The sequence below is a fragment of the Neolamprologus multifasciatus genome, chromosome 7, assembly GCF_963576455.1.
Source record: "Neolamprologus multifasciatus chromosome 7, fNeoMul1.2, whole genome shotgun sequence".
In the NCBI taxonomy this organism is placed as follows: Eukaryota; Metazoa; Chordata; class Actinopteri; order Cichliformes; family Cichlidae; genus Neolamprologus; species Neolamprologus multifasciatus.
Window position 1 is genome coordinate 45,297,118 of NC_140445.1, and position 26,860 is coordinate 45,323,977.

At 38.5% G+C, this 26,860-nt stretch overlaps 1 protein-coding gene and 2 long non-coding RNA genes across 4 annotated transcripts; all 3 read left to right on the forward strand.

Moving 5' to 3' along the window:
- On the forward strand, positions 1 to 26,606 carry LOC146515077 (ethanolamine kinase 1). Of its 2 annotated transcripts, XM_085165468.1 has the most exons (8): positions 2 to 459; positions 5,214 to 5,476; positions 7,300 to 7,452; positions 12,261 to 12,409; positions 12,821 to 12,904; positions 14,020 to 14,180; positions 16,561 to 16,634; positions 23,880 to 26,606. In XM_085165468.1, the coding sequence occupies exons 1-8, from the start codon at positions 319 to 321 to the stop codon at positions 23,947 to 23,949; spliced, it is 1,095 nt and encodes a 364-aa protein (XP_085021594.1). In that variant the 5' UTR covers positions 2 to 318; the 3' UTR covers positions 23,950 to 26,606. The 2 variants fall into 2 exon arrangements, with proteins under 2 accessions (XP_085021593.1, XP_085021594.1); XM_085165467.1 differs by lacking the exon at positions 23,880 to 26,606 and having other exon boundaries at positions 1 to 459; positions 16,561 to 18,711.
- Positions 466 to 4,105, forward strand: LOC146515078 (uncharacterized). The gene is made up of 2 exons (XR_014874948.1): positions 466 to 1,269; positions 1,354 to 4,105. It is a non-coding gene; the product is annotated as an uncharacterized LOC146515078 (long non-coding RNA).
- On the forward strand, positions 5,483 to 7,178 carry LOC146515079 (uncharacterized). Its single transcript, XR_014874947.1, has 2 exons — positions 5,483 to 6,535; positions 6,831 to 7,178. It is a non-coding gene; the product is annotated as an uncharacterized LOC146515079 (long non-coding RNA).
- Positions 26,607 to 26,860: the final 254 nt, after the last annotated feature.

Below are 26,860 nucleotides of genomic sequence, written 5' to 3' on the forward strand. Positions count from 1 at the left end.
CCTGATAAAGTGCTGAATAACTGGACACGTAAGTAGACAGCTTCAGTGACTGGCAAATACCAGTGACTGCTCTTGACTCGATAGTTTTAAATCATTAATCATCAAGAAATTTGCGTGGACATCAATTTTTTTTCTTTTTGTTTTCTTTTGCTTTTTCACCCTTTTTTTTCTTTTTCTTTTTGATGGTTTAGATTTAACTTTGACTCTGCTAACACTCTCTAACACTGTCTAAAACTGGTCCAAGTCTAGACACAAACTCATATTTACTACTTTAATCCTTATCGGTTTTCAAAGTATAATCAATTTGCATTGGTGAAAATGGACAGTGGACTTGTTTGTGCTGGAAAACAGCTTCTCCATGTGGACATCTATATTGATGAACACCAACCTTCTAGAGGAATCCTGGCTCTTTTGAGCAGACTTCGTCCCAACTGGAAGGCACAAGACATTCAAATGAAGGCAAGTGAATGTTTGTATCTCTAAATGTATGGATTACCAAAGACTGACTATTATTTGTAAGAAAGCATGAAATTCACACATTTTCATTTGTATTTCTAATCTTACTCTCATGAACTTTCAAATGTAACATGCTGACTGGGGCTTGCAGCATCTGAGATGTAGCTTTTGTTTTTTGGATGGTTTTGTTGCATGGTCTGACCTTGGGATGAATTGGCTGGGAAATCCACTCCTGGGAAGATTGTGGCATTGCATTAACATACAGTGGAACCCCGACTTACGAAATTAATTTGTTCCCGAGGGTCTTTCGTAAGTCGAAGCACCCATCGCGCGTTTTGACTGAGGCGATGCTGAACAATAGGCTATAGGCTAATTGCTAACTAGAACAACAATGCGTTGTTCAAGTGGAACAGCGAAGCGCAAGTATGGAAGCCAAGGGGTTGTCACATGATTTGGAAGGCATTGTGGGCATTGTAGGCTCAGCCAATCAGAGCCAGTGGATTTCGTTACTCGGGCATTTTGCTGTAACACGGGCAAAAATATTGCCGTTCAGTGCCTTCGTAACTTGAATTTTTCGTGAAACGGGGTATTTGTAAGTTGGGGTTCCACTGTACTTCTAAATACACCAGACCAACAAAATGAAAACCTATCTGCTTTTATAGGAGTTTAATAGCCCTGGGAAAGCTTTTGAATTTCACATGACTGTTTAACCTGTATTCATGTGTTAAAGTGAATGCATAAACTATGATTTATATCTAAATTTATTGCCTGTATATGGCAAAACTTGACACATCTTATAAGAATAGGGAGCAGGTGGAAGAGAACATGGAGCAGTGCTGGTATGAAAGTGAGTGGACGCAAGACAGAATACATGTGTGTGAATAAGATGGAGTCAAGTGGGAAGGTGAAGCTGCAAGGAGCACGGATATTGAAGTTAGATGAGTTTAAATATTTGGGGTCAAGCCCCCCCGAAAGCAACAGACAGTGAGGCAGAGAAGAGAGTAAAGGCAGGAGGGGGTGGGTGGAGACAAGTGACAGGGTTTTTTTTGTGAGAGAAGGATGGCAGCAAGAGTGAAAAGGTAGATTTACAAGTCAGTAGTGAGGCCTTCTCTGATGTATGTTTTGGCAGAATGACAGAAAGACAGGAGGCAGAGGTGGAGGTGGTAGAATTGAAGATCCAAAGATTTTCATCCCATTCGGGAGTGATCTGGACAGGACAGGATTCGAAAATACACAGCCCAAAGACATACATCTTGGGTTAATTGGAGATTCTAAATTGGCCACCGGTGTTAATATCAGTGTCTGTCTCTTTGTCTTAACTGTTTGATAAAATGGCATGACCGGCATGTACCCTGTCCTTCACCCTACAACAGCTGAGATTCTGAAACCCCATGGCCCAAAACTGAACAGGTTAAGAAAATGGACAGATGAATGAGAAAAAAAAAAGAAGACTGCAGTATAAATGCAGTATCAAAATTAAATTCACACAAAGTGATAAAGTTTTGTCGTGTTTTGGTTGGGCTCCATATTCCACTGTACTGAAAACTGTAGAAAGACACATTTCACACATCAAAATGGAAAAAAAACCCAAGGTAACTAGACAACAAAAGTAGACTTTTAGGAAATTTCTTTTAGTAGGGCTGTCAGAGGGTCTATTCACAACAGGATAATCCCATTCTGGTCCCATGTGCAAACACAAGGTCCAATATTTCAGAGAAATAGGGTTTATGTTTGTTAGGTGACCCAACATTGGATGGATGACCTCTCAATCCTCACCAGGTCCAGTAATGTACACAAGAGTAGATGTTTCTCTTCAGCTCTCGCACTGCAGCGGCTCCTTTAATGGTGTATTGTGTCCAGCAAGGAATGGATAGACAACTTCTGCTGTTACAGTGAGCTTTAACCCAGTATACATAGCATTCCTTTCAAATGACTGTCATTGTTTTGGGTTTTTTGATGATTCCATGATTCCAACAAACTTCATCATTTCTATTTTATAACAAACTAACAGAACAAGATAAAGGCTGATAAATACACATTGAATGATTTACATAAGATTTTTTGTAGACAGTGTGATTAAAATTTGTTTCAAAGATGGAACAAGAGGACATTTGTAGAATTTTAAAGGCATCCCTTTAAAATTCTACAAATGTTCCAACAAACAAACATGTTAAAGCGAACGCAAAATTCATGTCAAAAAGAAGTGCAGATCAAAGCATGCATATTTATCTTGTGTGTTTTAATACATTTAGGGGGATTTCAAATGACAATTAATAAATTGTAAAAATTCAGCACAAAAAGAAAATGTAAGATACAGAGGCAGAAAGAATTTAATGAAAACCAGCCCTGCATCCATATAAATACTGGGTCAGATGTCAAGGTGGGCACGTTTGTTCATTTTCCATTTAGATGAAAAAATGTGTTGTGTGCAGGTCCCATCTGATGCTCAGAAAGTGCCTTGGGGACTTTGACAGAAATTGAGAGACTGAGAAACCACAGAATGACAACAAATGTCAGAAAAAGTCGTTGCAGACAGTGGTCTCAGCGGTGTTGTTGTGTACACATACTGAGGAATAGAAGCTGTTCCAGAAGTGGGATTTTCAATGTCACCATACTTTCTACAGCTGTGTCTGTAACTATGTATTCATCTACCTGTTGTTGCATTGACTCTACACAACAAAGATGTATGCATACCAGTTTAATTTCAAAATGATTTCATATTTGTTTTTCCATAAAGTACATTAAAAGGAGTGCCAAATCTTTCCATATCAAATGTTTTTTGTTTTTTTTTACATTGGATAAAATGGTAACCAATATTCCAAATTAATATGGGTGTATTTTTCAGGATGTATAAAGGCGATCACCCAAATCTTGAACTTTAATATATGCTATAAACAGAAACTGGAAAATACACAACACACAATAATGCAAAAACATAAAAACAGACAGGCAGCATATGAAGAACAGACACAAGGCTCATATCTAAATTAAAACCATAGCTGATGCTACAACAAAGACTGAGGGGAAGAAATGATTAGTTATACACATTAGGATTAGGAAATGGGGAACAGGATTGGTAACAAGACACAGGTGCAATCAATCACACACAAGTGAAGCTTGTCAATAAAATCAGGGGGGAAACAGGAAGCAAAACTAACCTAGGACACAAAAGAAATCAAACCTTCAAAGTGAAGACAGAACGTAAAGTACAGCAAAATCACAAATCAGAACACAACACAGAAACTTGGAAACTGGGAAAATCCAAACACACTTTAGAATCACCATTTCACCTAACCCCACTAACTGCAAGTCTTTGGACTGTGGGAGGAAGCTTGAATGAACCCAGACAAACTCGGGGAGGATTTCCAAACTCCAGATCTCAAGGTAATGAGTTCAAATCCACCATCTGGCCAGATGAACTCAGGACCTTAATGCTGTGAGGCAGTAGGGATAATCACCATACCACAGTGCTGGCCATTTCTGGTATCATGTAGAATAGAAATCAAAGTCTCATTAAGACTCAGTATATAATAATAATAATAATAATAATAATAATTCAAAACTCAACCTATCAGATAACAATCAAAACTCTTTGGAAAACAAAGGCCTTAACTCAAACATTAAAATAACTCACATGAATGAAAAAAAATAGGACCATGACAATATCTGTAATACAGTAAATACATACATTTCTCAAATTTCTGTTAAATTACCCATGCTTCAAACAACATACAGGACATGTGCCATGTTCACTGTATAGACAAAATAGCAAAGACCAACCAATAAACCTGTAGTTGATCAGCAAGATTTTATGAATCTTTATGATATTTTCTAAGATACTCTTCTACTCAAAGATAAGAACAAGCTGAAACAAAAAAACTAAACAGAAACTGAAAACTTTGACACAGGGTCCTTTTACAGTAGATACTCATGATACAGATTAATTCAGAACCCAGCATGAATTATATTGCAAATAAGCATCTGAAAAATGACCCATAAAAGACTTCTGCAAAATTATTCTTTGACTTATGTCTCATCTAGCTTCTACCTGTTGGTTGTCTAAACTTGTATTCTATGATAAAATTATTTTAACAAAAAGCTGTTACTTGAGTAACCTATTTGAAAATGCAAGTATTCATGTGGCAACACGCTAACGGCGCGGGGGATTTCCACATGCATTCTAAATTTTGTATTACACAGGTATTTTCTCTAGGTTTTTTTTGAGTGTACTGATGTGAATTTGCTCTGTTTCTGTGGTTTTATTTTTCCTTTTTCTCCAATAATGTGCACTTAATGGAAGGTTAGTGAAATTTTTAAATGAGCTATAACAGTGGTAAATTAGTGGGCTGTATATCGATATGGTACTGAAAATGTAATCCAGAATCCTGAAACCAAACTGGGGTCTGCGAGTTGCCTGCTATTTACCTGCCTGCTGTAATTAATGTAGAATAGTATGATTTTCCAAGATTGTTATAAATGTTTTAAGGAAAGTAACCAATTAAAGTTATAGTTACAGAATAATTATATGACTGCCTGCTTTATTGACAGATGGTAGTGAAATGTTATTATCTTTTTTTTTACAGTAGGATTTTTTGTGCGGGTATAATTATGATAACCAGCATCCTGGGTTTTATGGGCTCTTTTGACAATACAGAATGCTAAAATATGGTATAGCAAAATGTTTCATTTGCTGTATACTATCTGTCCAAAACTGCATTTTTCATGCTCACGGCCCTTTGGATTTCCTTTCATTCCAGACATTCACAGAAGGCATCACCAACCAGCTTATTGGCTGCTACGTGGGCTCTCTCCTGGAGCCTGGTTGTGTCTTGGTGCGACTATATGGCAAAATGACAGAGCTCTACGTGAACAGGGACCATGAGGTGGAGATGTTTCAGATCCTCCACGCACACAGATGTGGTCCTGAAATTTACTGCAGCTTCCAGAATGGCATCTGCTACGAGTTTGTAAGAGGAACTGTGCTGGATGATAAACTGCTTCGGCAGCCGTCTATCTCCAGGTCTCTACAATAACAGCGTTCGCATTTCTCTCTCACACACACACACACACACACAAATAGATAAACATCATCTAATTAAATTTATATAATTGTGAATACATTAAAATAGCAAAATTATTTCACAGCTTTACAATCTGTATATTCAAGTTGACAATAAACCTGCCCTAATTTAAGAAACATGAAAGAAAATAATGACAATTCTGATTATTGTCTGGTATGCAAAGTTCATATCCTGAGTAAAACTACTGTGTAGGTTTGTAATTATTTAATATCAAAGCGTAAGGGCAGGAGGTTTATTTGTTTATTTATTAGTTTATATAAATAGAAGATTTTTGGCTTTTCTTGCCTCAACATGTTCTTTTCAAATCTTTTTCTCAAACTAGTACAAAAAGGTTTTCAAAATTATCCGCTGTAAATAATCATTGTTGATATTTGTTATCCCTTTAAAGCTAAGTGTATCAAATATGATACTTTGCATACTAGATTTTGAGACAATAAATAACAAAAAAATGGCAGATGTGGCATATATGACAGAGATCCAAACTAAAATCTGCAAATAATATTTTTTTTTTAAAAATTATTATTTTGTTAGAAGGTTCAATAAACACGCCAAAAACAAAAACAAAACAAAAAAACAGCAGTCTTACATCCACAAAACTTCACTGTTAATAATCTGGAGCCTGATTTGTATAACATTTAGCACAAGTGGAGTCTATCATTAGTGAATGCTACGTCCAGATGAACAGAATCAACTTTTTTTTTGATTTACTTAATTGGATGATTAAACATGCATCAAGACAACATTTAGCAACATTTAGCTAGATCTCCTGAATTAAATGTAGTATGCATTTTGTAGTATGCATTAACATTATTTTATGCAACTTTAACTTTTATTTCTGAGAAAGAGAATATTTATTGATAGGACATCATTTGCACATCATATCATAAATTTCAGAAAACTTGTAACTCAATTTCTTTTTTATTTTTAATGGAAATAATTAACTTTGGACATTTCATTTGAAGTCATCATTGTACATCATCATCATTTTTTGAGTTCAGGTGTAAATGGACTGGTTCTTATATAGCGCTTTTCTACTCTGTCCGAGCACTCAAAGCGCTTTATACAGCTAATTCATTCACCCAATCACACAAGCACTTCTAAGCTTAAGTGCTAAGTATCTAACATTCATACACATTCACACTCCGATGCATCCATCGGAGTGTGAATGTGAGCACGATGGGGTTAGTATCTTGCCCAAGGATATTTGGCATGCAGACTGGAGCAGCCTGGGATTGAACCACCGACCTTCTGGTTAGTGGCTGATCCGCTCTGCCACCTGAGCTACAGCCACAGGTGTGTACATGCAAACCAAACAGTTCATTTAATTTGTGCCAATGTGGGGGTTTCTTATTAGTAATTTGAGTCATGTTTCATGTTGAGCAATGACGTTTGTTCGTGCCCCCATTACATTCATCATTCTCATGATAACAACCTGTCATCATTATTCACAACTCGGGACAGTAGAACTCAACATAGCCAGGCAAGGTTTCACATCCAGGGCCACAATAGACATCAATCAACTTGCTCTGCCTGATACCCTGTGTGGGGGATACCCAGAAAACTTTATGTTATCATTAAGATGCCTTGAGAATGAGCGCTCAAATGGTCAAAAAGGTCATAACCACAACAAGGTCCATTTTTTTGAAAAGAACAAGATAAGAGCACTAAATGTAGAGGGAGTTGTGTTTCTGCTCTGATAATGATTGTTTGTGCAATAACAGCGTCAGCCAGGCTCATCTGAGAAAATGTTTTCTCTCTGCAGATTGATCGCCGCAGAGATGGGGAAAATCCATTCGATCCAGCCAAAATCCGGTCGGCCAGTCAAACCTGTGCTGTGGACAAAAATGTCTCATTTCCTCAAACTAGTGCAGAGCAGTGTCAGCAGCAGTCCAGCTGGGCAGTGGTACATAGGCAGGTACAAGTCATGATAGCCACAGAGCACAATACAATATATAATGCATAATATTTACAATACATCCACTTGTGATTGACCCATTAAGCAACTGCACTGTAAAAAGACAGGAAGATTTGCACTACGCAATAACATATGGGCGGTAGCTTTGCTAAAAAAAACCCCACTATTTACACTTTTTGTTTTGCCAAAGAGATATGCTTGGAGAACTGCTTGGCTGTTGATCACCTGGTGGGGTCATTCAAAGTATTGTTGTGTTGCTAGAGAAAACGAAAAATCCCCAAATGACATCAGAGCTCACAGATAAGCTCAAGCAGTCCTTTGGCATCAGGTGACAGCAGGTATCATTCCCATATGGACATTATTAGTGACATTATTAATATATCCTAGTATATTTAGCATACTATTGCTATATAAAATAAATATATTTATTTTATATAGCAGCACCTCTGAAGTGCTCCTGGCTAAATCGTTATCACACTGTACAGGAGCAGAAGCACACAACTACTTGAGGTCACCAAAATGTCATTAACAGTTATTAGTTAGGCTAAGAAATGTAGCATGGCATGATGTGTCCAGCACTAAATGGACCGTTAATATGCAATTCTATATTTCTTGTAAAAAATCAAGAGAGGTGTAAATCAGAGATAACTTGGTTAGTTTAATTAGTTGCTTACGTGACATCCACTATTACAACAATATCTTACTGCGATTAATCTACTGCTGTAATCATAATAATAAACTGTATAAAGTACAAGGGCTGAGAGCTTGACAGCTGTAACAACAGTAACTATGGGGGTGGGGCTTAGTGATTAGTCAGTCATCCTGTCAGGAAGGTTTCAGACTAATGTGTGTGTGTGTGTGTGTGTGTGTGTGTGTGTGTGTGTGTGAGAGAGAGAGAGAGAGAGGCTGTCAATTATCTACTATGCTGAAAACACAATGTTTAAAAAACAAAATACCTGATGACTTTGAGACAGGAGGGCACCCCGATGTTTAATTGTGCTGTCCTCTTTGATAGAAACCAGCTTCATTTTCAACTGTTTTATCTTTTAGGCAGCAGCTCATTCACTGATGTCTTATCATTTTCTCACATTGCTCAAACCAGCCTAAAATGCTCTTGTCCATCCAAATCTTGCCCGGCTTAACGGGCAACAGGCATTTACCCCTCCTTACATGTATGGAAGCCATCACTGTGTGCTGTCATTGGTCAGAGAGATGAGGCGGGGGAGTGGCCTCATTGACACTGAGAGCTCTCATGGGTGAAGGGGTGAGAGGTACGCGGGGTTACAGGGAAAGACACTACAGAGAAACAGACTCTTGGCTCTCCCTTATCGGTCAAACGCTGAACCTTATTTGTGTTTGCAGCAAAGGGGTCGGAAGTCCATGCAAACAGAAGCTGGAAGGCCCCAAGGTTTCTAGTCACTTTTCTTTTAGCGTGCAAGGCAGGTAGGAACTGAATGAGTCATCCATAAAGTAGAGGCTTGGAAGCAGAGGGCCTTTTATGAAAAGAGGTACTTTTAACATCCAGGATTCACAAAAACAAAGGTCTCATAGGAGAAAATCTCCATAATTAAAAAACCTAATTTGGGGGTCTGGGTTTTTTTTTTTTTTTTTTTGCTAGCTAGCTAGCTAATTTGACAATCTAAATTGTGATAAACTACCTCGGACAAGCTGAAATGTATTTATTTATTTTATAACACACTGCACAGATAACAAAAATGTGTTAACACAAGACACCAAATTATGCATGGATGGGTTCTCTGCTACTGAAAATTAAGCCACAGAGGAGTATTAACCTACTATTTAAGTCCCGTTGCTCCAAACAGCAAAACAAGTTCACTTTTGCTAAAGTTGCATGCATATCCTGCTAAACTTCAGTTTTAAAGAGAACACTGAGAACACTGTGAGCTCTTCCATTTTACCCACTAAAAGCAGTGAAAGCATGTCTGAATATGGATCACTCTGCAATATACAATAGGAGACTGCACCACATTTCAAGGCCCAATAGATGGTGCTATATTGTGAAACATTTTTGAGACTTGACAGCCCTGTGCAGCTCGCGCTCAAGTAGATACAGAGCAATTTAAAATAACCTGAAAATGATCAGTATTTAGGAAATGTATCATAACAATGTGGGAAAGCTATGAGAAAATAATGGAAGAAACACTACAAATGACTCTGAGGTGTCAATACTAGAAATTAGAAATTGGGTTATTTTAATCTTACCTAATGTCTTCTCTCTCTCTGTCTGTGTGTGTGTGTGTTTGCACGTTAACTGGTCTCTTGAGTGTGAAAACTGTGTGCAAAACATGGCACAGAGACAGAAAAAGAAAAGACCAAAAAAACAGGTTTTAAACAAGCATCAGAGAAACTTTTGTACTTGAGACTGTATGAGTGCTGATATGAATGTGATATTCAGAGGAAATGGCAAAAGAAAGGCAGAGAAAGAGAGAGAGCAGGAAGAGGCTGCACCTGCAGAGGAGGTCTTCAGCTCTCAAGCCACCCGCTGTGCAGAGGGAGAGAGAGGGGGAGAGAGACAGATCGACAGAAGGAGAAGCGAAAGAGACGAGGGAAGGGGGAGCGCAAAAGAGGCTGCAGCAGCTGCAAGGTTCAGAGAGAGGGAGCACAGTAGAAGTCAGAGCTGGGAGAGAAAAGAAAGAAAGGCAATGGAAAGCAAGAGTGCAACCTCTTTTTCTTCCAAAGCCCCCCTGCTATGTCTCCCGTTTGCACTCTTACAAATTGCATAAAACTGCAAAAAAGAGAAGGAGTGGTGGAGAAAAAAGACGAAAAAGAAAAAAAAATCTGCAGTGCTCGGCTGGTGTTTGAAATCATATGTAAATAAGGCACATTGATAATGAAGCGCTAGAGGAGGAAATTCCACTAATTACCTTACAGAGACTTGACAGGGAGCAGGAGGCGAATGTACTTGACGCACTGTTTTTCATGAAAAGGACAGAAAAGAGAGAGGAAAAGATCTGATGGCAAGACGACAGGTTTCCATTTAAAGTCAATGTAAGTCTTTCATTTAGCTTTTGATTCCAAGTAATCGTGGGTTCCTATGTGAACGTCGAGTTGTTAGGTTAAAGGAATGGGTTGGTTGAAAAGGAATCAGGGTGATTCACCATTCAACTGCATGTTTTATTTCATATTAGAGAGGAGATAGATAAATTATGCATGTCAGAGGGGGTCGATTTTAAATAAAGCTGTCACCGGCAAGTAGCTGTGAATCGAGCGCTCTATTCTGGGCCTTTTTTTTTTTTTTTTTTAAAGGCAGTTTGGTGTTAAAATGTAAATCATTTGTACACTGATGCTTGAAAATAAAGTTAAATAAATCTTAGTTATTTTATCAAAGATCTTGTAACCAAGAAGATGGTATTTTAAAATACTGCATGTGCCACACTTGCTTATCTCTTTTTATTCAATCCATGTATTTATCTCAGAGGGAAGCAAGACTGACTGAACAGAGCAGAGAAGATAACATACAAAGTGACTTGTTGTGTAGTGGAGGACATGGAGACAGCAGAGCCTCTGTGCCACGGCTATAAACACTATAAACAAGGCTCATCCTCCTCTGCTTTTATTGTGCGTTCCTTGCAGGCCTCACTAAATTATGTCTCCAAGTGTGTATAATACCGGAGCATCTGTTTGTTCCCTTTTCGAATAAATAGGTAGTGTTTAAATTACACTGTTTAAAGTACCCTCTTGCCGTGGCAGTCGTGGGGACTGGAAAGGAAACACAAAAATTAATTAGGAGACGGATGCTTGCACAGCATTTCTTCCAGATGCATTTTGCACTGACGTCCAAGGACATTAGTGCCGTCTTTGATAGATTGAATAATCAAGAGAGTGAAAACAAGGCATGTGACCTCTCAGCGAGGCTTGCTGAACCGTGTCAGTTTACAAACAAGTTCTACTTTCTTGTCTCAAACTCTCTTGCCCCTCTTACCAAGTGTACGGAAGACTCCTATACAAGTTTAGTTCAGATTTTCATCGGGAAAAAACAATCCCATAGACAACTTCCATCTATCCATTTTCTTCCGCTATTTAAGTCAGGCCTGCAAGAGCCATCGTGGGGTGAGATGCAAGGTTGCACCCTGGACGCCAGTCTGTTGCAGTGCTAACACATAGAAACAGGCAACCATTCGCACTCATATTCACACCTATGGTCAATCTAGAATCACTACTTAACCTAGCTCGATGCATGCTTTCTTCATGTTTGATAAGGCAGATTTATTTTTATAAATATGTCCTTCTTGATACAACCCCAAGTTAATTTTGCGTTTACTCAAGCAAATGAGTAAACCTAAAACACTAGAGAACCATTGACTTAGCTCTAACAAAAAAATGAATAACAGTAGCACTTTATAAAGGCAGACAAAGCACTTAAAACATCTCATATAATAGCTAAGCATGTCTCATCTCTGATTTTCACTCGATTGCATTTTTTAAGAAGAAAGACTCCTCCCATGCTAGACTATCCCAGCGGCAGAGTGTACAAGGACATGTGTGTTATTGTCAGACCGTGAGCATTTTTACCCAATTAGACATCAGATAAATTAGGAGGGTTGTACTTCTGGAAATCAATGTATTTTTCAGCTTCAGTGATTAAAACTAAATGCCAAAGTTCTTTTTTACAGTCTTTGGTGTAAAACATCACACAGCATTTATGACTTTGGCTGTTCAACTTACTATGCTTCTTTACCTACCTGCCAGGTGCAGCTGTGAGTTAAAGACATCACTCATTCATGGGGGAAAAAAGAGCCCTTTTCCATCATAAAAAATAAATAGTTTCAACGTTTTACCTCTTGCAGTTCTGCAGATCTACAAAAGGTGCCCAGCTTTAAGACTTTGTCACAGGAAATGGAGTCACTGAAAAGACACCTCTCTCAGATTGACTCGCCAACTGTCCTCTGCCACAACGACCTCCTGACAAAGAACATCATCTACAACGAAAAAGAGGGTGAGGAAAATTCTTTGGTTTTTAGAATTTCATCAACCTGAAAGCAGTAACAAACAAAAGAAGGCCTAATGCTAAACTAACTTAATTCTAGCTGAAGAGTGGCAGTGCTTCTGAAGCTAATGCTAAAATAGATGAATGTGTGGCAATATTCACATTACTGAAAATGCATTGTCCCTTATTTAATATCTTACCTTATTTGAAGTTATTCTGTTACAAATTCTTTAAACATTTTAAAAAAATATTGCCCGGGGTACTGTTCAGCAAAAGAGACTCCCTGTTCCTTTGACTCTTACAAGGTTCCTGTACTTTCCATAAAAACACGAAGGCTCATCAGTTGTACATCTATATCTGAAATGTGTTTATCATGTTGTCCTAGTAACTGCTGTTGCTTTTTCCCCCTACATCCATCAGGAATGGTGAAATTCATTGACTACGAGTACGCCGATTATAACTACCAGGCCTTCGATATCGGCAATCACTTCAACGAATTTGCTGGTGGGTCTTTCAAAATAGCATCAATTTACCTCCAAATCTTTTTCACAGCCAGTACATATAAGATGCCTTAATGTGGAATATATGACTGCAGTAAATATTGTAAATACAGGATGTGATATTTTCAACGTTGTGTTTTCTCTGACTACATCATGTTATGATATAATGTGCCGTGAAACAATCTCCTTCTTGTGACACTGCTCAGAAAAATGTATTCTGCACAGTGATAAAAGTGGCTTTGATGGACCAGCTGTGTAAGAGCAAAGCACAACAAGGACTGTCCGAACAATCATCAATGCAGTCGTTTTAGATTATTCAGCTTTCAAGTTGTAACTTGCAAATTATCCACAATTCCCAATGACAGCAGCTGAAGTTATGTCTGATAGTCTTATGCTGGAAGGGGCAGACATTCTCCACACGAATCACATGCTGGAATGAAAGATAACAACTTTTTATTGTGTTCTTTTTTTTATCCTGATTATACCTCAAACAAAATTTGAAAATTAGCCGATGGCATGGTCTTGAATGATACAACTGTCTTGCAGACATTTGAACATAATTGTTTATGTAGGGAAGCTTTTATATGGGCAACATGAAAAACCAGTCTAGCTTAAATAAAGCGTTTCACTATTATCTGTACAATGTAACCCAGATGTCATACTATTGCTGATGTATGTAGAAGTCAACAGATGTGTCTAATTGCCAGGGTGCTTATTTACACTTCACAACATTTTATTACATTTAATATTTTTATAATTCACAAAATGTTATTTTTTAATTTAAAGTAGACTTGTCAAATAAATGCAGTGCAGCAAAAAGCACAATACTTTCTCTGAAATTTAGTGGATAACATGTTATCCACTAAATTTCAACATATTGTTGTCAGCATGTTGTCACCCAGTTTCCATGCTGCTTTCTTATAACTTGTCCATTTGGAACAAACGTTTCTCACTGCCTGAGTGGGTCTGACAAGTGTTGACCAAAGAGCTGTTGCTCCACTCAAAGTAGATATAGTTCACTGGCACGTCTTCAAAACAAACAGTTATTTTAGGCATTGTGTTGAATTTTAGCACCGACGGTAGTGCCACTAATGTGCACGTATATGTGTCGCATTTCAGGTGTGAATGATGTTAACTACGACCTCTACCCAAGCTGGGAGCTGCAGAGGGACTGGCTGACAGCCTATCTGGAGAGTTACAAGCACAGCACTGGACGTGAGGTCAAAGTCACGGAGGCAGAAGTTACGCAGCTCTACATTCAAGTCTGCAAATTCTCTCTTGTAAGTGTCTGCTCCCACTGACTTTGTTGAAATATATCATTATGTAGTGCCTCAGCTCTTTGGAAAGACTTTGGAAAGTGACAAATCTCTCAACAGTTATTTCCTTTTCTTAGGTTTTGCTCTTGGAGGGACTCGAATATCTCAATATTAAGAGATTAGCGTATGCATTTCAACAACATCCATATGTGTGCAGAGCTCTGGAATGGCGGGGTGGCAACACCTCACCATCATATTTTAACAATTTACTTTTCCAGCGCCCCCCCAACCCAAAGAAAACCAAACCATCCACAGCTGACCCACCACTGTTCAAACTTTGATGGACTCCATCTGAGTTGATTAGAAACTACCGCAGGGAAAAATGAAACACAGCAGCCAAAATTATTTTTCTTATGACCACAATTTTCATTCTTTGGTGTCTCAAGTGGTGCTGGACTATCTGTCTAAAAGTGCTTTCATAGCTCAACACAATATGCAGAATTGTCCAACCAATTTTGGGGCGGTGTAAATGTCTCTTGAAATAGCACAGAATTGATGAGAAGGCATATTACTTTTTAAAATAACTTGTGCTTCAGCCAAAAAACCGAAAGGGAAATGCATGCGTGTGTGTATAAGGGGTAGAATATAGCCTGAAACTGAGTGATAGAAGTGATAATATCACGTTGATTGAAATCAGATTGTCTGCAACAAACCGAGGCGGACTCTTGAGGGTAGTAGGAGAAATTGATCACTAACACTTAACAAGCCAAGTTTCCAGCTCAACTCGCTTTGACAAGCTGTGTGTCAAAATGAAGCATACAGGGCAGAATACTGATATGTTTCTGCTTAAAAATATTTACAAATACCCGCATCACGATTAAATAAATTGATTACATCTGCTTTTAATGAAATCAATTAAGTACAAGTTTATCGGTTTCTATCTCCTTAGTATCACTTGGTACAGTGATACTAAGGTAGTAGTTTATGATATAGACAAAAAGTGACACTGTAGGAATTGAGGGAAGCCATCCTGCACTGTGTGGCATCGAGGAGGCCTGGCCAGTTGCCAGAGCTCTGCGGCATGAAGCTGCCTCCTTCCCATCTTAATCCTTGGCAAACTGTGCCAAGACGCAGTGGGGTCCTTACAATCCGTCCTCTCCTCCGCAGGGATCCCCCATGATGTTGAAGCTGTAGCCTGTGGCTTGATGATGTCACTCTTCCCACACATTTATCATCTCCGTTTTTCTCAATGGCTCCCTGTCACCGATAGTCTCTGCTTAGTGTTAGATTAATGCTTTCTTAATGGAGAGCAGTTATTAATCATAATGGAAACACGCTCAATCTCCATCTCCAACTAAGGACAGAGATTAGAGATGAAAATCTGCCAGGGCGAAGGAGAAAAGCCAAGGGAAACCGCACATTGCTCTTCAAGTATTTCATTCCACCCTTTATTTGATTATCAAATAAAAATGTGATTATATCACTGGGCCACAGAACAGAGGCCCTTCTGGATCTTATTAAGACTTGCTATTAGTGGCCTTACCATGAAGATTTACAATAAGGGTGGAGAACAACAGAAATTTATGGAGGTATGGAGGTCTGCAAGACTAAGTGAGCAAAACCATTAAGGAGGGAACCATTCAATACAGAGGTTTGTCATTCTGACTAAGCAGCGCGCAACTGGCATGCAGCGGGAGCAGCAGCAGTTCTGGGAGCAGTTACAACATGACAACCGGAGGTCACTGAAGTGTGTTTTCACAGTTGTACGCTATGGCAAAGGGGAATGTTGCAGGAGCATAAAAATACAGCACCTGCGATTCTGCACTGCAAACACAATGCACAGTTTTACACTTCTCCTGGGACTGGCTGTGTGTTCTTAATGAGCCTGTCATTCAAAGAGATTCCTTCGGTTCATTGTCTCAGCGAGCACACATTTTCCCTGCTGAAGTGTTCCTGAGCAAAGCATAACATTTGACCTCACTGTGGCCTCTGTGTAGGAGGCAAAGAATTATGCTTTTGAAACTTTGTTGTTTCAAAAGGGCGTTTGAGAATCTCATTGTGGTCACATAATGCTGTCATGTTGTCATTCCTTTGATGACAGAGTCCAATATTGTACTGACTGTGTGAGCTTTAATACCACAGGTAGGCAGTACAACAGATAACTGTATTTTGTTAAACAGTACAGTCCTTCAGTTATTTTTCCATTTTCCTATGATATTGTAATGTTCTTCTTTTTTCAATATTCAATCTTTATTTTTTATATACTAGCTCCCTGCAAAATCAATTTAAATTCTACAGTTTTGTAAAATACCTGAAAAGTAGCACCAAATCAGCTCAGACACAAATATGAACCAGTGTTACGCTTTTTCAAACTTTAATTTCTTTTTTTTTTTACTTCCACCAGGCATCCAGCTTCCTCTGGGGTCTTTGGGCCATCCTGCAATCACGTTTCTCCTCGATTGACTTTGACTTCCAAAGGTTTGTCCAACGTCTGACAAAGACATTTAAAACTCCCACAACTCAAAGTATCACTCTGCATAAACAATGCTCAAGTTTCCTAAAATGTCCTGGGTGAGATGTCCCATCCATCAAAAACATGTTGAGTTCATTAGTATTTTAATTGATGTTCTAATTATGTTAAGTGACACCTTCACATTAAAACACTCTCAGTAAATGTTTAATAAAGGAACCCATGTAACCGCAAATAAGAATTATTACTTCACTGCAGTTTTTTTTCAGCAGTTAATGTCATCATCCATCACTTGAAATACTCTGAAAAAGAAAAATATTTATAGGACATTGAATTTAGGCTCTCGGTATATTACTGCAATGTTTAGACAAGCAGGATCTTCATTAGAAAGGAATGACAAAGAATTTGTTGGCAGACAAACTGCAAAAAAAAAAAAAAAAAAGCGGTTTAGAAACCTAAGCCTAGAATATAGAAATATTTCATTCTCCCCCCAATGCTTCAAGTCTTTGTGTATTTAAAATCTGGCATAAAAAACAGGCGAGACAAACACACTTCTTCTACTCTTCATGTCACAGACGAAATATTTACACATGAAATTCTCTGCTTTTCTTCACTGATAAACTGCAACATCATAAGATGAAAGCCTCGGTTTTCACAAAGACTTTCAAAGGAGATCAAAACTAACGTCTTTTATTTTTAACAGTGATCACCATTGAGGACTAGTTATCTTAAACAAGTCCAGGAGACATTCCTCACCAGCAGCAGCACTCAGACAGTTCAGGAAGGCAAAATGTTTCCCTCAACCCCCACTTTTTTTCTGCCTTTCTCCTTTTTCTGCATGCCCCACACCCACAACAGTTGTGATCATGATCCTAATCACTATTGACACACGGCACCCTCCCCTCTGTGTGGCTTTTTCTACTCGCTTGCAAGATCAGCGACAGGGCCCCCACCTCATTTTAATCTGGACCTTGGAGGAAATGTGATCCAGAGGGGTGCTGAGGCACAGAGGCACTATTGTTCCAGTGCCGTCGTTCCTGCCTTACATATACATCTCTCATCCCAGGCTGGGCCACATGTGCCTGCTGAACGTCTACTCCTTTAAGCTACCGGCTGAGGTTGTCCTAAAGTGGATGGTGAGGGTTGGGTTACCTTTCTTTAACTGGAGGGTTAAACTGAAATGAGCTCTGAGAGCAACAACAACAACGGAGAACCAAGTCTAATGTTTAAAAGCGGGAGGCTACTATCTAGCTAACCTCTGCCCCACGCCCATCCCTGTCATGCAAGACACATTCATACACTTAAGCCTCCCTTTCAGGCAAGAGATACATAACATTGCTGGCTTCATCGATCTGTTAAAGTGACAACATTATTACATTCAGACGTAGGTAACCTTTGGCTTAGTGCAGACATACATACAACAGACAACCTCAGTAACTGTGCAATTTTTGTACAATACATGCAAATGAGTTTTGCTCTTCAAGAAGAAAAAGATAAGAAACTATTTAAACCTTGAGTTGTTGCATGGGTGTGCATACTTGTCTGTGTTGTGTGTGTGTGTGTAATTTCTCCCACTGCTATCCCCCTGAGCCAAATCTCCAATAACTTCCCAACGAGTGACAGGCGTCACCCAGGCCTTGTGCTCTAACCAGAGCCAGATGTAGATGTGACAATAGGGAGCCACAAGGGGAACGCAAACCCGCCCTCCTTTTACCATCCATATTTACTTTTCTTATATGGTTTTTTTCATGTGTTGAAAGTGTCTGCAAGTCAGCAGTCTAGATTTGTGGACGTGCTGGCAAGGCGAGCTGTTATTTGACAAAGACATTATTATAAGGAAATGAACAAGGAGGAGGCCCACTGTTTGGAATAGCTTGACTACAAAATTGAGGGAATTGTGCACAAAAGCACATTGTGAAATGGAATACCTGCATTGGCAGGAGATCATTTTCCCCTACTCTTGCTAAATATAAAAAAGCCTCCATTCATTTCTGATGAAGATAAACATTAAGTATGCTAGTCTTAGGTGTCACCCTTAATAAAAATAGGGATAAATGGGATTGCCTGTGAAGCTTGCTGTTCTTATAGGAGGGTGTCCTCAAATAGATTTTACCTGTGGAGGGTGTAATAGGCAATTACATTAATTGAATAAATTACAGGGTGGGGTTGAGGTGTGTGTGTGTGTGTGTTAAATTAGCTGATAGTGAAGCTATTTTGACTTTTTACATTAGTTGGTATGGTATGGTATGGTATAACACAGATTTTTTATTAAGTTGCTTTTTCTTTACTGGATTTTGTTGGGGAAAAATCACAAGTGTGGATAAAAACAAGAAACTGCTGCCTGGAATTCTTTATTGAGGAATGTTTTGTATAGGAATGGTAAGCGATTCAATAAGAGAGCAATTAGTGTTTAAGTATTCTGTCAGTCTATATGTCTGAACTCGCCAGATTTTTCAGATTCACACAATTTTCATTTACACACATGCAGTGGAATGAGTGCATTCAAAGAAGAGCAGTGCATACAGTGGAAATAGCAGAGAAAAAAACAAGGCCGACATTGATTGGATTTGTTTCCCAATCCTTTTTACAAAGAACAAGTTCAGGACCGCTATAGGAAATGAATGGGAATCCCCCCCCCCCCCCCCTCAAGGCAGGGGGGGGGGGGGGCAGCACGGTGGCACGGAAGGCAGCACGGTGGCACGGTGGTTAGCACTGTTGCCGCACAGCAAGAAGGTCCTGAGTTCAATTCCACCATCAGGCCGGGGTCTTTCTGTGTGGAGTTTGCATGTTCTCCCCGTGTTTGTGTGGGTTCTCTCCGGGTACTCCGGCTTCCTCCCACCGTCCAAAGACATGCAGCTTGTGGGGATAGGTTAATTGGAAAATCCAAATTGCCATTAGGTGTGAATGTGCGAGTGAATGTGAGCGCGAATGGTTGTTTGTCCCTGTGTGTTGGCCCTGCGACAGACTGGCGACCTGTCCAGGGTGTACCCCGCCTCTCGCCCTATGACAGCTGGGATAGGCTCCAGCGCCCCCCGCGACCCTGAAAAGGATAAGCGGAAGCGAATGGATGGATGGATGGATGGAAGTTCAGGACCGCTATAGGAAATGAATGGGAATCCCCCCCCCCTCAAGAAAACCTTGTTTATCTCAGCAAGACTATGTCAAAGCACATTCAAGAATTACAGCAGCATGGCTCTGTAGTAAAGAGGTCTGAGTGCTGTGCAGTTACCCACTGAAAACTTTTTATGTCATATGAAACATCAAGTACGAATGGGGGAAGCATTAAGTTATCAAAACTACATGTCTCGTGGGTTTCCAACAGCTTTGCTAAAAGTAGTGATGAACATGCCCGCGTTACAACTTGAGCATGTTCCAGCATTTGTTTTGCTGGCATCCAAAACATAATCTAGTCATTAACAAACACTGGGCAGCAGGGTTCAGTGGTGCCACCCCACAGGGAGTATGTTAACTGCTAATTCTAAATTAGCTGTATTTCATCATATAATATATGAAAGTCATGTTCTGAGTCAATTCACAGTTTATACAGCATCCATATTTGTGTGGAAAGCAACTTGTTCATAGCTGTACAACAGCTCTACCTCCCCCACCTCCTGTATACAGAAAATGCTATTGTAGCAGTCAGCAGAATCTGATTCTAGTGGGTCATTATGAAAATATGAAAACGAAAATGATGAGCAAACACTTTAGTTTTCTGGACCAATAAGGATAAGGGAGGCTTCATTCTGCTGTCTGAGTAAATGAAAGAAGTGTCAGTTATCAACTGTAGCACATTAATTGCTTGAAATTAAGTCTGTCCAGAGAAAACGCCTGTTGAGGCGCCAAACCACAGCGTGCAAAGTGAAAATTGTCTGCTGGCCTCCGCCAATGATTTCTACTCCCCAAAATTTTATTATGAACTTTCTTTTCATTTTTTATTTTTTTTGCAGTGGCAAAGGTTATACACACAGTGTACCACCTATCTCTATCAAACAAATACTGGTAAATCTAAAGGTCAGCCTTCAGCAAAGCAAAAACTAAAAGAAAGGAGAAAATGATGAACAAAAGCAGACAAAAAAAACCCAGGCTTTGATACAATAATTAGAGTGTAGCTTTACCCAGAGATGCAGGTGGGAAAGAATAACTAAAAGGCATGTGACTAAATTATCGTTTTGTCTCACAACACAAGCGCTTGAAAACTGATTTGGCATTGAGGAGTTCAGTGAAAGCACTGATTAAAGGACAAACTCCTCTCTGTGCCTCTATTTTCTGTGCTTTTGAAACTTCACTTTATTTCAAAGGGTATAGTATAATGGCCAAGGGCAACAGCGTACTCAGACATCAGATTTATTGAGGCGTTCAATAATATGGTTTGAACACAAAACCACTTCTCTTGCCGTTAAGTTCTGAGATGCGCTGAAGCTTTGGCACAGCTTTCAGGCTCATTGCTTCATTTGAGAGTCTTAATGCTATTGTTATGCAAGAATGACAAACAAAAACACAGTAGCCACCTATAAACCAGACAGAAAGAGCAGCCTGTAGCGAACAGTGAAAGATACATTATGGCCACAGATATATACAGAGGAGGGAAGCAACAAAGTACAACTACTTTGTTTTTGGACTTCTGTAGAACTTCTAGGTATGTGTACTTTACCTACTTTTGAGTTTTACTCCCTACAATTTAACAGAAATACCTCTACTTTATACTCATATATTTTCAAATGATGGAGTAGTCAGGACGAAAGAGAGGGGTTAAAGTGGGCTGCAGTGGTCCAGAACAGCATCCTCAATGTAGATGTGATCACTACAGCTTCTAGCTAGACTATAGAAGAGAAATGAGCATAAAGGGAGCATAAAGTGAGTAAAGTGTCAGCTAATTTCAGCTGAACTAATATCATGCAATTTGTCACAGAGCATGTCTGCTAGCTAAAGGTGCAGCTGCTGTATTTCAGTGGGAGAGAAAAGAATGTGAGAAGTTAAGTCAGAGATGGAGAAAGACAAGACTGACAAAGACAGGACAAGAGAGTAGAAGACAGATTTCTATTGAAGCTAAGTCAGTGAAACCTGATAAACTGGAAATTTAAAGCCTACAAATAATGTCCACTTTCATTTTGTGAATAGATATCTGAGCTGTACACGATTTCAAGTGATGTGTTTTCACACTGTGAAACTTTTTACAACACAAATTGTAAAATGTTTGAATAACTGTCTGTTATTCAAAGGTTCAGTGAACATGCTAGGCAGGCCAAACAGGTTAGTTTGCAGTGCTGTGGAGAGGTCTCAAGAGATGGACTAATGCAGTTGGCTGCCATGTTCATGGTCAATGTTAGGTTACATAAGGAGTAGCAGATATCAAAGACAGCTTAGTTGGATGATGCTGACTAGATTCACTCAGCCCAACTAATCTCAGGATCCCCATTCCTGCTGAATCCCACTTTAACCCCTGATTATATTCATTTTTCTGTTTAAATGTAGAGGCAGAACCTGCCATTTACAATGTAGGTAACCACAATTAGAACTTCCTCTTTTCTGTTCTACATAACAGATGTTTGAGATATTCATCAGACTAAGAATTTACAGCGCTTTACAGCAGTCACAGCGCTTCACCTGATCCACATTTGTCACATTTTGGCACAGCCTTGTTCCAAAATGGATTAAATTAATTTTTCAACTCAAAATTCTACACAAAATAACAATGATTTCAGCACCGCTCCACCAATCAGGCCTGTATGGTAGAGTGGCCAGGCAGAAGCCACTCCTCAGTAAAAGGAACATGACAGCCTGCATACAGTTTGTTAAAAGGTACCTAACAGATTCTCAGATCATGAAACAAATATTGAACTCTTTGTCCTGAATGCCAACAGGGACACTGTCTAGTCAGGGTCAAGGGAAAGATAAATATATAGCAATGTACAGACACATCTTTGATGATGACCTGGTCCACAGTGCTCTAGACCTGTGGCAGGGGTGAAAGTTTATCTTCCAACAGGACAATGACCCTAAGCACACTGCCATGACAACAAGTGTGTGACCTCAGGACCACTCGGCAAATGCCCTTGAGTTACCTAGCCAGAGCCCAGACTTGAACCCAATGCTGAAGAAATATTAAAATGGGTGTTCACTGATGCAACCCATTCAACCTGATGGAGTTTCAGAGGTTCTGCCAAGCTTGTAGCATCAAACTCAAAAAGACTTCAATACAAAGTATTTAACAAAGGCTTGTAAATACTGTTTGTATTGTCATGTACTTTTTACTTTTATGTTTGGAGCACATTTCATGGACTGTACTGTTTCAGTTTAGTAAGAAGTTGAATCAGTTATTCAGCTTTTACCAGATAATTTTTTAAAAATAATCTATAATTATATTTAGTATATAATCGTATTAATTATAATCTGCATTAGAATATTATATTTAATATATCATATATTATATAAATGTAATCATTATATAATAATTATATTACACATTTATATAATTATGTGGAAAATGTCTAATGAATGAATAATGAATAATAATTTTAGGTACTAATTTCTATTATTCTCATATAAAGCCCGAGACTGAAAAGACATGAATATTTTGACATTACAAGTATGTTTCAAACAGTTTGCAAGTTGCCAATATGTCAAAGAGGCTTCAACCAAAGAATGTTAATAATATTATAAATATTATATGTTTACTACAGGCAAGTAGGGTCAAATAAAACTCAGGTATACACAAGGTTTCCATGATGCCATGATAAGTATTGTCAATAGTACGACGAGTCTTTTCACTCCCAGTTTGTCAATATGAATTCCAAATTGTCCCTGATGTTTCATGGGTGTGTCTGTAATTGGAAAGTACTGTGTGTAATATTAAAGCACTGTACAAATGGGTAAATTTTTCTTCTCATGTAAACCATTACAAGTGGTGAGACTAGATTTAAATTTATTTTTTGTGAAACACCGCTTCATAAGTTACTTAAGTAAAACGTACAGTTATGGTAAAGAGTGATCTTAAGACAAAATTTGCCATGAGTCATATATGCTTGACTCGTCATATATAGAAACGGACAAGACAGTCTCAGTTATTTGACATACTTGCCTGAGCACATTTGATCTAAGGTTGACACATGCCACCCTTGGGCAATGTGACTTTCCAGCCAACAGATCAATGTACAGCTGTACAGTCTTTAAGGCCCATTTAGTTTTTGTATAGTGTATAAGATTTTTTTTCTGTTATCTAATCATGTGTTTTCTGTCTCCTGCTGTTTTATCAGATATGCCACTGCACGACTGAACTTCTATTTTGAGAAAAAAGAGGAATACTTTGGACTGGCAGTGAACTAATTAATCCCTCTACTTTTGCAGAAAAATTATGTGTTTCTTGTGTCAAACAGTGATGTGGACCATATGTGAGATGGTGGAAATGGAAAAGCATAGAATAACCTTATAAAAGTGCTCCCCATAGTTTGTTATTTCAGGCTGTATAGTGTGAGTTAATATGTTTTGCTATCACTGTGATTTTTAAAATATTTGTTTTACCACAGTCAGTATGCCGATAAGCCTATTTGGCAAATTGAGAAGAGGCTCGTGCCAGAAATGAATTAATTGTTCCCACATTCAGCCGAGTCACATAAAGCCACAAAAATTGAGCTTGATCATAAAACACATAAGAGGGTTATTTGCAGGCTTATTCAGTGTGTACCACAGTTCTGGTGGAAAACAAGCTTTCATTTCAACTTATTTACTGTACCAAGGGCATTATTTTAATGGTTTTCTTTCAGAATGACTTGCTATAAAAATATCATGTGTGACTTACAGGGTGTTCGTTAATGTTGCCATAAAATGAAAATTTAAGAGAAAATCTTTTGTGTTGACCAACATTATTGAAGCTGTCACTGTGTGAAGACAGGCGAAACCGAATCAGGAGTTACATGGTATGTACATGAACCAAAATGCAATGCTGACTGATGTCAGTGCTTTAACAGGTGGATTTTACTTACTCTGTTCATTTTATAAGGTAAAAATGTACTTTAACTCCTAGTAGTGATCTGTTTTTTAGAAATATTCATCCAAATGTAGGCCCACAAACATTGTATGATCTTGATGTAATCTCCTTGAATATGTCTCACAGGATGTTAAAAAACAATGTAATGTATAATGGTTTACTAAACAAAAATCAGATTAAGGGAGCACAAATCTGTAAATAAGCAATTTAAAATTGTCATAGCATAACAGGCACAGCTGTAATTATTGCTTTTTTTTGTCATAGAGACTTGTAGGAATAACTAACCATTCACCCTTTTACTTAGATTTAAATGTCATGTGCCATGCATATACATAAACAATGAAATGGTTATGATTGACCAACATCAGGGAATTTGATTGAAAATACTTTGCTGTTTGCTTTTCGGCTCAATTCAAATGCGCTTATATAGCTCCAAATCAGAACAACCCTCGCCTCAAGGTGCTTTATGTTGTAAAGTATAGACCCTACAACAATATATTTGAAAATAAATAAGAGGTGTTAACAGGTACACTAAAGCTACTGGCTGAGGACATATTATTGTAAAAATACGTTCTGTCATGCATTTAAGTGCACTTAAACTGTAATTATGAGGCAGATTGCTCACATTTTTATGCTTCCAAAGTATATAAATAACAGAACATAATGATATAAAGAGACAGAAATGAGCAGTGTGATCCAGATTCAACTTTGTAACTGTAAGAGCTTTTCAAATGAAAGCTTTCTTTATTTCACTGTTTAAAAGAATCTGGTATTGATCAAAAGTGCTACACTGATTAATAATGTAATTCAGTGTTGTACCACATGTATATGATCACATGAAACAGAACTTCAATTGTAGTAAAAAACTGAGTAACGGCCTTTAAAACAATAACTCTGGCCAATATCAGGAAGATGCTACCCTTTCTTATATGCAGCATAAAGCAGCGGATTTGTCCTCACTACTAAAAATATTGGTTTAATGAGAATACAGCCTAAGTAGAGCATGCAAGAACAGAAATAGTTACATGCTAATAAGACAACTTCAGCTCTTTGTAGCCTTCTGCACAGACAGCACGCTAATACAAAAGTAGCAACAACAAAAAAACTAGGATGTTAAAGTCATTCTGTGAAATGAAATAACATACTGATTACTTTTAAGAAAAGTAATTGGTTATGTGTAACACATTACCTTTGTTGAGTAACAACAGCAAAACTGAGCAGAGTGATGTAATTCTGTTGTTTAGGCTAAGGCAGGGTGGATGGCAGAGGCTCCATAGCTCATTAGTACAACTGTCTGATTCTTAAAATCAGCAAATACTTTTTCAGTATTCGACCAAAACCACAGTTTATTTTTCTCAAATGTTCACCAAGTGCTTATGGCCTTGTGATATATCTCCCACTGCCACAGTATTTTCACAATTGTCAAAACAGTATTTCCAGAATTGTCAAAACAGTTTCACCACAAACTCCATTTAATGGCTGTTCTGGAGTTTTTGATCCTATCACTGTATCTTCAGCGGATGGAGCAGCTTAGATGTCATGGAATTATCGATTTTTCTAAGCACTTAAAGGCAACTCTAGAGAAGAATGTCTGCATTTGGAGGATTCGCCAGAACCTCAGACTATTTTGTTTTCTAACATTTGTAATGTCATTGCTTGGATTCTGTAACAGCATCTGCAGAATAACTTGAGGATAGAGATAGCTTGAAGTTATGGCACATAAAATATCATTAGGGAATGGTTAGGCTTAGGTAAGTCAAGGCTGGTTTTTATGCTTTGGCTCTGTGGTCTTACATGTTATTTAGTTTCAAGGTACCCAAAAAGTGAGTGACCTGTAAGCAGTGTAGAAACAGATGAAGCTACTGTGATACCTGCTGTATGTATTCTCTCCAGACACAGAAGGTTTGAGAAAGACATCACAATATGATTGATAAAATTGTGAAACTTTGTAGCTAAGTGATAGCAAACTCCTGTATTAAAGTTGGTCTGTACACCACCCCAGCTTCCACACCCTTGTAATGTGCATTATTACATAAAAAGAAGAGTACATCCTGCAGTATTGAATGATGGCATTGGGCCTAAATGTTATAACGCAAAAGGCATTGGCCAGTATACGCATATAAACACTTGAGATGAAAAGCTTTGCAGCAGAGAACAAAAAAGGTTGAGGGGTCGAAACTCTTGAGACTGAGTGAGAAAATCAAAAGCAGGAGGCAAATATGGAATCTACAATGGAAGAGATTAAAATAT

Bases quoted from the DNA above. Each gene is read 5' to 3' on its own strand.
- LOC146515077 (XM_085165467.1), top strand. From the start codon at position 319: ATGGACAGTGGACTTGTTTGTGCTGGAAAACAGCTTCTCCATGTGGAC. The intron at 460-5,213 runs GCAAGTGAATGT...CTTTCATTCCAG, and splicing joins CACAAGACATTCAAATGAAG to ACATTCACAGAAGGCATCAC. The intron at 5,477-7,299 runs GTCTCTACAATA...TTCTCTCTGCAG, and splicing joins CGGCAGCCGTCTATCTCCAG to ATTGATCGCCGCAGAGATGG.